The 13,281-nt window shown below is 36.2% G+C and overlaps 1 protein-coding gene across 10 annotated transcripts in view; it reads left to right on the top strand.

The window, feature by feature from the left end:
- The window catches only part of PTBP3 (polypyrimidine tract binding protein 3), a 97,677-nt gene that overhangs the window by 79,321 nt on the left and 5,075 nt on the right, over positions 1 to 13,281 (top strand). For 9 of the 10 annotated variants that reach the window (XM_058523793.1, XM_058523790.1, XM_058523788.1 and 6 more), the window contains 6 exons: positions 3,279 to 3,356; positions 6,409 to 6,548; positions 6,797 to 6,830; positions 9,181 to 9,273; positions 10,004 to 10,220; positions 13,052 to 13,129. In XM_058523793.1, coding sequence (XP_058379776.1) covers positions 3,279 to 3,356; positions 6,409 to 6,548; positions 6,797 to 6,830; positions 9,181 to 9,273; positions 10,004 to 10,220; positions 13,052 to 13,129 — 640 coding nt within the window. The remainder of the gene's footprint in view (positions 1 to 3,278; positions 3,357 to 6,408; positions 6,549 to 6,796; positions 6,831 to 9,180; positions 9,274 to 10,003; positions 10,221 to 13,051; positions 13,130 to 13,281) is intronic. The other variant, XM_058523789.1, reaches the window with a different exon arrangement.

Genomic DNA, 13,281 nt, shown 5'->3' with positions numbered 1-13,281 from the left:
TTGCTATTTTCTGAGGGTAGGAGAAGTGTGAATGCGATGGATTACTTTAGGTTTACAATTCTAGATTAATGCCCTGAAGGTCTCCTATTGACTTCCTTCCTTGGGCTAACCTTGGAATTTGCATCTTGTCTACTACCCCATGAGGCTGACAAAACCAAAGCTCAGTTGCACAGGGTTAGGTTTTTGGCCTAATATCATCTTGTCAGCTGTTAGACTTTTTAAAGATCTTTTTACTCTTTCACTGGGCATTTTCTGCAGTAAGGTTGGTCTATATTATTTAGTCTGCTACTATACCCACATTTTTAAAAAACATAATTGTGCTATTTTTTTCATAGTACACACTCTGTAATATTTTAAATGGCTCTCTATTTTGTCTGGTGACTCATAATTTATTTACTGCTCCTTCAATTTGGGCATTAAACTTGTTTCTTTAGGGTTTTGCTGTGTATAAACTGATTTCATAGGTAAAAATGTTATCTATTAATTTGTATTGCCTTAATTCCTATTGTGGTGGTTCATTTTCCAAATGTAAAATGTCTGTTCTCAGTCATTTAAATCTTAAACCTTTTTCTTAAAGGTTTATATAATCTTTTCAAAAAGATACTAACCTATTGTCTAACAGGTCACTTTGCTAAAGTGTTTCTGTTTCTGCTTATTTGAGGAGTGTAGATTTATGGAAACTTTATAAATGATTCTTCTGTCAAATTTTAACAAATGTTCGTGTTAATCATATTTTACTTGGAAACAGTTATTTAAAATTTGGCCCTGATAATTGTTTGCCAGTTCTTTTATTTATTACTATTTAATATTTTGTGATAGTTATCTCAAAATTTTTCATTTCTCTAAAACCTACTGCTAGTCTTCTGCCTCACCCCTCCCCTGCCATAGCCATATGTATTAGTCTCTGTGTGTTTAAAAAGAACCTCCCTTGCCCTTCCCCTAAATCTCAGTGATTTACAGCAATTAACATTTATTTCTCTCCTATGACTGACACTTAGGCACCTGTGGATCAGCTTTTGCAACCCTCCTTCATATGTCTTTGTGATTGAGGGGCCAGGCTGAAGGTGGATCACTCCATCTGAGACACGGCATGGCATTCTTATGGCAGAAAGTGAAAAATAAGAGAGCTGGTGTAAACCCATATTGCCTCTTAAAGCGTCTGTATAGAGGCAGTACATGTCATGTCTGTCTGTGTATTCCTATCACGTGATCAAGTGCAGTAGGAATTTCATAGAAACTATGCTGCTCCCATAGGAGGCACTGCAAGTCACATGACTGGTCAGAGTTATATGGAAGGGGAAGCGAATACTTTGCAACAATAAATAATATAATCTATCGTATGTTTTCTTATGTTCAACTTTCTAGTGTAAATTTTCGTAATTAATCGTATCCACATTGGAGCCTCATTAAGTCTTCCTTTATGCCTTAAATATAGTTATTTCTGTTGTAAAAATAAATTATTTTACCTAGGTTCTTGAGCCTACTTGACTGTGAGTTTATCAAGGAGGGAGATTCTTTTCTTTTTTTAAAGATTATTGTTATTTTAAAAATTTATTTATTTAGTCCCCCAAAGCCCCAGTAGATAGTTGTATGTAATAGTTGCACATCCTTCTAGTTGCTGTATGTGGGACGCGGCCTCAGCATGGCCGGAGAAGCAGTGTGTCGGTGCGTGCCCGGGGTTCTGAACCCGGGCCGCCAGCAGCAGAGCCGGCACACTTAACCGCTAAGCCACGGGGCCGGCCCAGGGAGGGAGATTATTGTCTGCTTTGTTCATTGCTTCCTCAGCACTAGGATGCTTGGCTCATAGTGTGCTTACAGTAAATGTGTATTTCCCTTCTTGTTTCATCAGTAATTCTCATTTTTTGTATCTTCACTTATTTTCAATTTTAAGCTAACTCTGCTAGCTCTATCCCTGAAATCTCTTAATGACTATATTTTCTTGAATTATTTTAATAAATCACAGTTACATATTTAACAAATTCTGTTAAATAATTCTCTTTAATGAAGAGTAAACTTATATGAGCTTTTAACTCCTCTGGAAAATACAGCCTGCGTACTTCTTCCTATAAATATGCTCATCACCGTATCAGTAAAAAAAAAAAAAAAATTCCTGCCTTGGACTCTTGCTCTAACTTCTTGCTATAGCTCTAAAACTGTTCTTTAGCTTTTACATTTCTCATTCTCTTTGACCTCTGTTGAACCCCCCTCCCCAAAACTCTGTTCCTCTAGATCCTGAGGGACTACATAATTCACTTTGTTTTTTCCTAAGGGTGTTCTCTTTTTCTCTGTTCGTTAGAATGGTTCTCTTCCTTCCTCTACCACTTAAGTGTACTAATTCTCGCAGGTTCTGTTTTTAGCTCTCTTCATTTCTTATCTTGTGCCCTTTTTAGTGGAGCTCTCATTTTCATGACTTCTACATTTATTTCTACATAGATGGTTTACAAATATGTGTCTTATAATAGTTATTCTGAGTTTGCTCCCTCATTTCCACCTGTGGGCATTTCCGTTTGAATGTCTTACCATCACCACAACCTTCACAATTTCCAAAACTAAGTTGTTTTCCTCCTACTACTGACTCCTCCATTGGAACTAACTTCTGTTTTTGTTGATGGTGCACAATCACCAGGCTTCTAAAAGGAAAAGGAAGAATACCAGCATTTGTTTAGCATCTGGTAGACACTAAGCACTGTGCTTTCAATTATATAATGTCTAGCTCAAGTTTTACCTCCTGAGAAACCTCCAAACAATCACAGTGAATCCTCTGTGATCCCTTCTTAGACCACTTGCCGTACATTTGTATTTAAACCACTAGATCCTCAACATATGAATCTCCTGTAATTCATATTTTAATTTGTAAGCCTTGCAAAGGCAAGGATTTTTATTTCATATTTCTTTTTATCAGCAGAGTACCCCATAGGTACACTACAATTTAATAAGTATTTAATGATTTTCACATAGAAACAATGCTCTAAATAAGGGCAAAATCTCAAACTATGTAGCAAAACTAAATAGACTGAAACGAAATCACAAACTAACAACTCAAAACCAAATAACAGCTAAGCTGTGCTCTTGGATCTTGAACCCAGTTGAAAGGAGTTAGCCTCTGGAAGTGGCAGAGGCTCTTTGCTTATACATTAAGGATCACCTGTTGAACAAGTCTTTACTCCATAACAGAATCTCCTTATCAATAATATATCCTCATAGAGCCATTTTATATTGCTGTACTAACCATGTTTATAGAAGGTATTATATTTATTTTAGCTTCTCTTCCCCATTAGGTGCACCAGGTATAATTTCCTCACCATACGCAGGGGCTGCTGGATTTGCCCCAGCCATTGGATTTCCTCAAGCCACAGGTGACTCTTTTAAAAAGTTGAATTTGAAATGATTTTTTAATGATGTTCTGTATTTTCTAGGAACTTAACCAAGGTAAAAAATATTAGCATATTTGAAGCATTTACAATAAAAGCATTATGTATATCAGTCATAGAAGTGGCTCATTGTGTGATGCACAGCTTCCTTGTATTTATAAATAATTCTCTTGAGTTCCATTCTGAACCCCAAAATTCTATTAAGTGTTGTACATCATTTATACTTTGCCATTTTACTTGCCAGATAACTGTAGGTTGACTATATTAAATAACCTTAGATTTGCCTTTTCAGTTATTATATAAAATGTATGAGCTGCTTCCGTCTTTGCTGATATGCCTATCAATTACATGTTGAAAAGACCTGTGTCTTATTTATCTTTGTGTCTTCAATGCCTTTGGTGCCATTCAGTACATACTATGCAGTCAGTAAATATTTGAATTAATAAACATTTAGTATTCAGCTTATTTGTAAATCCTTTTTTTTTGGTCATTAATGGGTTCAGAAGATAACCATAGAGGGTATGCATGCTGTTTATTTCAGGGGATATATATATATATTTTTTTCTTTAACTAATGGAGATAATTAAGAGCTAGCAGTTGGTTAATACTTTGATAATGGCTTTCTCACTCTTTGCCAAATAGTAAACAAAATGAATTTGGTCATAACTTAAGGAGAAGAAAAACAATTACTTTATGGTTTTATCTCTGGTGCCTAAAGAAAACACTGAGGCTAGTGATTAGAGTGTGGCATAGTGTTAAGCCTAGTCTACATATGACATTTCCAGCTTCCAACTGATTCATGAATATAATTGTCATTTAAATTGCAACATAGCTGCTTTCTGGCAATAGTCTTTATATCTTACCTTTCTGATTCTGGGAAATTTTAACCACTCTCTCTTTGATGGAGAGGGCGAAGTTAACTAAAAAGGAAAGAATGATAAGAAGGTTGAGGTTTAAGTTTGAAGGTTTTGGTGGTTTTAAGACTTAACACATGGGGGCTGGCTTAGTGGCTTAGCGGTTAAGTACACGCGCTCCGCTGCTGGCGGCCTGGGTTCAGATCCCGGGCGTGCACCAACGCACCGCTTCTCTGGCCATGCTGAGGCGGCATCCCACATACAGCAACTAGAAGCATGTGCAACTATGACATACAACTATCTACTGGGGCTTTGTGGGAAAAAAAAAAAGGAGGAGGATTGGCAATAGATGTTAGCTTAGAACCGGTCTTCCTCAGCAAAAAGAGGAAGATTAGCATGGCTGTTAGCTCAGGGCTGATCTTCCTCAATCAATCAATCAATCAATAACTGACTTAACATATGTTTGAGTGAATATTCTACCTATTCCATTAAAATGAAGGCTTTATACATTTTATTTATTTGAAGCTCCCAGAAGTTTAATTGATATACATTTGAAAATAGTGAAATATGGTTTCCTTCATTTTAGATATTTCTTTTTCTTTTTTTTTTTTTTTGGTGAGAAAGATTAGCCCTGAGCTAATTGGTGACACCTGTTAACAGTCCTCTTTTTGCTGAGGAAGATTGGCCCTGGGCTAACATCCGTGCCCATCTTCCTCTACTTTGTATGTGGGACACCTGCCACAGCATAGCTTGATAAGTGGTGCATAGGTCCACGCCTGGGATCTCAACCTGTGAACCCCAGGCCGCCGAAGTGGAAGGCACGAACTTAACCACTACGCCACTGGGCTGGCCCCTAGATATTTCTTTTTGACACACTCTATATATAAAACGCTTAGTAGATGTTAAGAAAGAGAAAAAATGCGTAAAGAGGGCTTCTGAGTTGATAAGACTTTTAAGGTCTAGTAGGGCGATATATGTAATACACACACACACGTATACACCCTACAACATAGCTAAGGGGTACTGTTGGGGGTATGTAAGTAGACCTACAAAAGTTATTCAAAAGTTGCAGGGTTGTATTGGAGGGGCATAGGAAGAGGTCATGTGAAGGACTATGGAGTATAGATTTCATGGAAAAGTGTCTAGCGTGAGAAGGTGGTCTGCACAGTTTCAAAATTCAACAGGATGATGGTAGTAATGACCTTTTTAGATTGTCAAGCAGAACGGTCTGAATGTAAACTCGATTGCAATTTAATTACATACTTTGCGGTAAAGTGGCCAGACTCTGTCTATCAAGGAATTTTGACCTTAAAGAATAAATTAAGGAACTGGTTCATTTTACATAAACTAGAGGTTTTACTTCAGATAACTTTTAAGCTGAGAACACAAATAGTGGGACCTTCTGAGAAAGTGTGCTGTTTTAAGTATAGTGTATAGTGTCAATATTTCAATGTTATAGAATTTTCAGTAGTTCTGGAATATTTAGGGGAGTAGAGAGCTCTGAAAATTTTTGCTACAAAAGACTATTGAATTCTGTAAATCTATGTTGTTGATGGTAATAAGGTTTACATTAGCACTTCACAAGGTTACAAAACACTTTTCCTATACAGAATGTCATATACTCTGCATGTATACAGTTCACCTGTTTTAGGTATACAACTCTGAGTTTTAATAAGTTTACAGAGTTGTGCAGCTGTTACCACAGTCCGGTTTTAGAACATGCAAATACTACCTAGAATGCAGATTTGTGACCTCTGCTGAAGGACCTTTTTTTTTTTTTTTTTTTTTTTTACTATATCTGATTTTATGATAGAACTCAATATGAAAATTATATCTCCTTATAGTAATGTGCTGCAATATGTCTATTTCAAGAAACGGAAGGAGTGCTTGTAGTTGATAGACCCTCCAAAAATCCTAATTGCTTTTAAGACCAGTGAATTCAGTTGCTCTGCAAAGTACCATATAAATAATAGAGTACTGAGTATGATAATGTTAAAGAATGAGGAACCTGACTTCCAGATAGCCTCTGTAGGGCAGAAAACTAGCCTTCGATATCTTTATGGTACTTTGACACATTTTCTTCTATATTTTTGCTTTTGTCTTCATATATTTACTTAAATTATATCAAGTGTTGTAATTCTCCAGATAACTAGAATATGAAATGCTTTTGATGTTTTAAAAAGGTCTGTCAGTCCAAACTGTTCCTGGAGCTCTCGGTCCTCTCACAATCACCTCCTCTGCTGTCACTGGAAGGATGGCCATTCCTGGGGCTAGTGGTATACCAGGAAATTCTGTTCTACTTGTCACCAATCTCAATCCTGATGTGAGTTGAAAAATATTATATGTAAATTGTCTTTCAGGAGGAGGTTTAGTAGCTACTGATCTAAGGTGGTATTCAAAATGAAAATGTTTTAAGGATTTTTATTAAAATTCATCACTAATATATATAGAAGAAGCATATAAAATCTATGCTTGAAACAAAGTCAGCTGTTGTTATTATAAGTAAACTTATTTTAAATTTTTACTTAAATTAATCAGACACTTATATCTTGTATTATCCTTTTCAAACAGCTTGTCACACCACATGGGCTTTTTATCCTGTTTGGTAAGTTCTTTTTTGCTGTTTTAATATTATCTGTGATGTGGATTGAACACATTTCATCATTGAGTAATATTTATTGATTATCTCTATGTGCCAAGTAGTGTGTTTGACACCGAGGATAGAGTAGCGAATAAGACGTTGTAAGTAATTACAATTAAAATAAAGTTTTATAAAAAGAGAAATAGAGATTGTAATGGGAGCATATAGCTGGGAGGCATAACCTACCTGAGTGAATCAAAGATGATGTACCAATAGCAATGACAGTTAAGCTGACTTGTGAAAAATGAGCAAGTGTTAGCCAGGCAAAAGAGGGGTGGGATGAGAGCAATGTCCTTTTACAGATATTAGCATTGAGAGAGGGAGCTCCTGAAACATGGAAGTGAAGGAAACCCGATGGAGAGTGTAAGGGATTTGAAGGTGGACAGATGGATAGGGGAGGGGCAAGGTCATGAAGAGCTTTGTAAGCTAAATTAAGGAGCTTGGTTTTTAACCTAAGAACAGTGAGAAACCATTGAATAGTTTTAAGCAGGAGAGAGGCATAGGAGATTCAGGTTTTAAAAATAGTCTCCAAAAAAAAAAAAGTCTCCAAACTTTCTAATAGTGTTCCCCTCTCAGTTAAAAAAAAAATTAACACATACTCCTAATTTATATATGAAGAATTATTCATAAATTTCATCCATCCTTTACTAACTCGTATACGTACAGTATAATATGTACAAACAGAAATGTAAGAGCAATGAAATAAGCAATATTTAATATTTTAAAGATTTAACAGAGTTTTAGAGGTATAAATTATAGTCATACAATTCACCTGCTTTAGGTATACAACTCAGTGATTTTTAGTAAATTTACAGAGTCGCATCCATTACCACAGTCCAATTTTAGAACATTTCCATCGCCCCACAGAGATCCTTCATGTTCATTTGCAGTTACTATAAAAGTTTTTTATTTATGACAGATTTATGTAATTTTCAGTAACAGAATTATGTATTAATGATTCATTTTCATGTCTCTTTAATAGCCAAAGCACGTTACTTTATAAAAGTAGTTAATTTCTCACTCATTAAAAAAAATGTCACCCTCAACTTGAAAAACGAACAGTATGTGTTATTTTTTTAAAGAATATTTCAGGGGGCTGGCCCGGTGGCACAAGCAGTTAAATGCATGCGCTCTGCTGCAGCGGCCCGGGGTTCGCCGATTCGGATCCCAGGCACGCACCGACGCACCGCTTGGCAAGCCATGCTGTGGCAGCGTCCCATATAAAGTGGAGGAAGATGGGCACGGATGTTAGCCCAACGCCAGTCTTCTTCAGCAAAAAAAAAAAGGAGGATTGGCAGATGTTAGCACAGGGCTGATCTTCCTCACCAAAAAAAAAAATATATTCAGCCACTTGTCATTTCTGAGAAGGACAGCTAATTTGGAATACTTATCCTTTTGTTTTAAATTTTAAAACTACATTCATCTCTAAGTTCAGTTATTCTTAGGTGCTTGCCCACAGGAAAACCAGCACTCCTTCGTGTGCCTTGAAGATTCTCTTAGTCGATCTCTCATCACATTACAAAGTATAGTAATGATGCTGCTATTTAAGGGTCTTGTTTTTATAATATCAGCACATAAATAGATGGAATAAAAAAATGAGAGAATGTGCTTCATATTGTAGAAACATCTGCCTATAATTTCATCTATGTATTAAAAATTAGTAAAATGTAGTTTTTCATATTGGTTTATATAAACAAATCCGTATAAATAGGAGTTTGATTATTTTCCTCCCATACACCAAAGAATCATTTTGCCTGTCCTTTGAATGTGGAACCCACTTTGGGAAACACTAGTATAGAAAAAGTGGATGTGATGAGATCAATTAGGAGGCTGTTAAGATAGTCCAGAGGTGAAATGGTGATGATAGCTTTGATGGTAGTGAGAAAGGGAAGAGGTGGACAAATGTGAGAAATATTTAGACCCTAGAATCAGTGGGTGCTGGTGATTGGTTGGTTGTAAGAGTTCAAAGAAAGGAAGAAGCCAAAAGATGACTCCCAGATGTCTGGCTGGAGCAGATATGTGGATGATGGTAATATTTATCAACAGAGTTAGTAAACACTGAAAGTGGGGAGAGGAAGGAGAGAGAAATCGGTTTGGGACATATTAAATTTGAAGTGTTTTGGTGACATCCAAGAGAAAAAGGGTGAGTAGGTTAATAGATCTGAAACATAGAAGAGTTACAAACTTAGGAGCATATGTATGAAATTGCCCAGGGAATATATGTATAAGAAAGAGGCCTTCTTTAAATGTATTAGTAAAATTAATTAAACATTATGCAGTCGGGCATTAAAAACTGTTTTGTCTTTTTAATTAGGAGTATATGGTGATGTACATCGAGTCAAGATTATGTTTAATAAGAAAGAAAATGCCTTGGTTCAGATGGCAGATGCAAATCAAGCTCAGCTGGGTACTGATAAGTAGTAATAGTCATGATAGCCTGCTGCTTTTAAGTATGCAAATTTTACTGAAGAGTACCTCTTTATGCTAATGTCTTCGTTATTATTTGGACCTGCTTATATTTTAAGATTGAAAAATATTACTCTGAAGTTCATATATCTACTTGAACATATTATTGCTGTTTAGAACTTGACTTTAGGGTTTTTCCATTAAATTTAGACTAATAAACATGACTTATTTTGTTTCCTTTTATTTTTTGTTTGTTTTCCTTCCAAATTAAGTTCTCTAAAACTGTTGAATGGCTTAAAAGTTTGGGCAAACTTCGTAATGATGGTGCGAGAAAGTGTAGTTCCATGGCCTCACTGTTCATTGTTACAGTGGCTATTGAAATGTTACTACTCAGATTTTTTTTTATAAAAAATGCTTTGCTTGAGATTAAACTAATTTATTCAGTAACCATTTCCTGAGCACTGCCTAAGTTCCTGGCACTCTGGAACTTCCTAGCACTCTGCTAGGAAGATCGGTATTTTTTGTTTGATTGCGTTTCTTTCATTATAGTAAAACAAAGTCATTTAATATATTTCTATATGTAAGCATTTTTGGATTTAAAACCATTTTAACCCTCAAACTGACAATATATTTTTAAATGACTAAATAAAAAGAATTTATGATAATGTAGACAAACTTTAGAGACTGTATCTTAATACTCAAACTTTGCTTATTTTCTTCTTATGTACCAGCAATGAACCACCTGAGTGGTCAGAGACTTTATGGAAAAGTGCTTCGCGCTACACTCTCCAAACATCAAGCAGTTCAGCTTCCTCGAGAGGGACAGGAAGACCAAGGTCTGACTAAGGATTTTAGCAATAGTCCATTGCATCGCTTTAAAAAGCCTGGCTCTAAAAACTTCCAGAATATTTTTCCACCATCAGCCACTCTGCATCTTTCCAACATCCCGTATGTATCTAATTAGTTATTATTCATTTAGATGGTTAATAATCTACAATATATGGTTTGGGAGAGGTAAAAACTCTGCAGTTATTCTTATGTAGCAGTTGTCCTATTCACTAATTTTTTGTGAGATGATTTATTTGCCGTCATGTCTTAAGAAAGTTGTCTGTCCAGTCAAATGCTCCAAAAGTGAAAGATAGCAATGTTTTAAAATTTTCTTTCCAAGTAGAAAATTAGCAGCTGGTTACCTTTCAGTTATAAAAACATATAAAAATAAGTTAATGCAGAAATATTCCATCAGTACATACTTGTTCATCCCTTTGTATAGAAGTAAAGACTCAAGTAACCAACATAGCAAAATCAAATAATTTATGTCTAAGAATTTGTTAAAAATGAATTCTCTATTTTTAATCTACAAGCTGCAAAGCCGTGTATATATATGTTAGTTACTTAAAAGCTAAAAATTATTTTGTTGTGACCACCTCTATTAACCAGTGTTGTAGCAGACTTATTCTTTAGTCATCTTCTAACTCAGGGATCGACAAACTACAGCCCATGGGCCAGATCCATCTGTTTTTGTATGACTATAAGCTAAGGTTGATTTTTACATTTTCAGATGGTTGGGAATAAAGCAAAAGTGATTTGCTGTTTATGATTTGAGACTTGAGAAAATTGTATAAAATTCAGATTTCACTTTCCATAAATAAAGTTTCGTGGAACACAACCACACTCATTCATTTCCGTATTATCTATGGCTGCTTTTGAGCTACAACAGCAAAGCTGAATAGTTGCAACAGAGACTCTATGGCCATCAAAGCCTAAGATATTTACTGTGTGGCCCTTTATAGAAAACATATGGCAACCCACTCTAATTCTTGAAATCCTTAATCTATAAAGCAGACAATTTTGTATAACTTGATCTAATACATGAAGGGGGATAAGCTTTGGAAAGGGGGAGACAAAAGCTGTGGGGTATGGTTGTGTGGGCTCGTGTGTGGAAACTTAAAGACTGAGGGAATGGAGAAGGGTGAACATTCTGGAACATTATTGAGAATGAGAATAGAAGATGAATAGGAATAGAAAATAATTATTCAAAATAGTATTGAATGCTCAGGCTCCCAGCTAGTCTCTAGTAGGCTACATGGAGAAACCTTGAATCAGAATTAGGCAGTTGCTCAAACCTCATGCCAGCTAGCAAACTGGAGGAGTCACTTAAAAAAATTTAGATTATGTGAATTTAGCAGCTCATCACTCTGTAGTCAGGTAGAGGGGCAACATATTTAGGTACTAAGGCAGGCTTCTCATTGTTACCTTCTTAAGTACCATACATTATCCAGGAGCTCGTCTCAAGTTGCAGCCTTCATAGGACATGTAGGTAGGTAGAGGAGGGACAAGATGCTAATATTTTTCTGAACCATCTACCAAGTTCTGGGCACTATGCTGGTGTTTTACATGTGTTACCTCATTTAATCTTCATAATAACCTTTTTAAAAATATTGTGCTGAAATATACATAACATAAACTTTACCATTTTAACCATTTCTGATTGTGCACTTCAGTGTACATGCACATTAAGTGCATTCGTAATGTGCAACCATTACCTCTCTCCATCTGCAGATTCTTGTCATCACCCCAAACTGAACCTCTGTACCCATTCAACAGTAACTCCCCATTTCCTGTCCCTGGTAACCACTATTCTACTGTCTGTCTCTATCAATTTATTCATAATAACCTTTGAAGTAAGGTCATTAGTTTCATTTTATCAGTGAAACTGAGAGGCTCATGTTAAGTGACTTAGTCAGAGTGACACACCAAACGAATGAGAAATGGGATGTGAACTCAGATCTATCTCCCTGCAGAGCTGTTTGTTGTTTTACTACCCTGTCCTTGCTAGCAGTTGTGAGATGAGGAAGAGTCTGCTTTTAGTCAGTTAACTTTCATGCGATAGGCCACTATATTAGTTATCTACTATTGCATAACAGATCATCCCAAAACTTAATAGCTTAAATGTTCATTATCCCATACTGTTACTGTGAGTCAGGAATCCAGAAGTGGCTTAGCTGGATTGTTCTAACTGAGACTGTCTCATGAGGTTGCATCTGAAGGCTTAACTGAGGCTAGAGGATCCACTTCCAAAGTGGCTCACTAGTTGTTGACAGGAAGCCTCAGTTCTTTGCCACAAGGACCTCTCCATTTGGTTGCTTGACTGCCCTCATGAAATAGCAGCTAGTTTCTTACAAAGCTAATGATTCAAGAGAGGGCAGGGTGGGAACCACAATATCTCTCAGCCTCAGAAGTCACACGTCATTTCTGCAATACCCTGAAGTTACAGAGGACATCCCTATTCAGTATGGGAGGGGCATATCCAAGAGCGTGAATACTAGGAGGTAAGAGTAATTGGGGGGCCATCTTAGAGCCTGGCTACCACATACACATACTCATAATTATACTGAAAGCAGTTGAAAATGTAGAACCCTGGACTTTAGCAGACAAGTTAGAACTGGGGAAGTAGCTTCGGAAGTACTAGAGTTAATTACTGAAGCCAATGGTATGGGTAATAATCCCTTTAAAAGAATAAATATAGAAAAGTTCTCTTGTTCTATATATACCTGCCTAGATGTTTTGCAAAAGATTTGAGACAAAATTCCATTGTTTGAGGACGTGTATGTGTCAGCCTTGAACATCTTTCAGGGCACTTCCAAATCATGTCTTCATTGCATGGCTTTATTCTCTTTGAAGTGTGAGGTGCTCTGGAGATTTGATGATTGCAAAAGTTAATCTTTGCTTCATTTGAGAATTAGGCCTAAGATAGTTGACTCTCTGTAATGTTTTCACAGCCCTTCTGTTACAGTGGATGATCTGAAGAACCTTTTCACAGAAGCTGGATGTTCAGTGAAGGCTTTTAAATTCTTTCAGTAAGTCCATGCTTTCAAGAAATACATTAACATTCTTTAATATGGTATGCAAATTTTTAAGGTAGATACAATGAAGTCTTCTAGGGTTAGGGAGGAGGTTTGTAGGCAAAATTAATTCTATATACTTTTTATATTTCTTATACCATTTTCAG

This window comes from Diceros bicornis, chromosome 28 (genome assembly GCF_020826845.1).
Source record: "Diceros bicornis minor isolate mBicDic1 chromosome 28, mDicBic1.mat.cur, whole genome shotgun sequence".
In the NCBI taxonomy this organism is placed as follows: domain Eukaryota; kingdom Metazoa; phylum Chordata; class Mammalia; order Perissodactyla; family Rhinocerotidae; genus Diceros; species Diceros bicornis.
The sequence above is the reverse complement of the archived record's forward strand: the minus strand, read 5'-3'. Positions and strand labels throughout refer to the sequence as shown.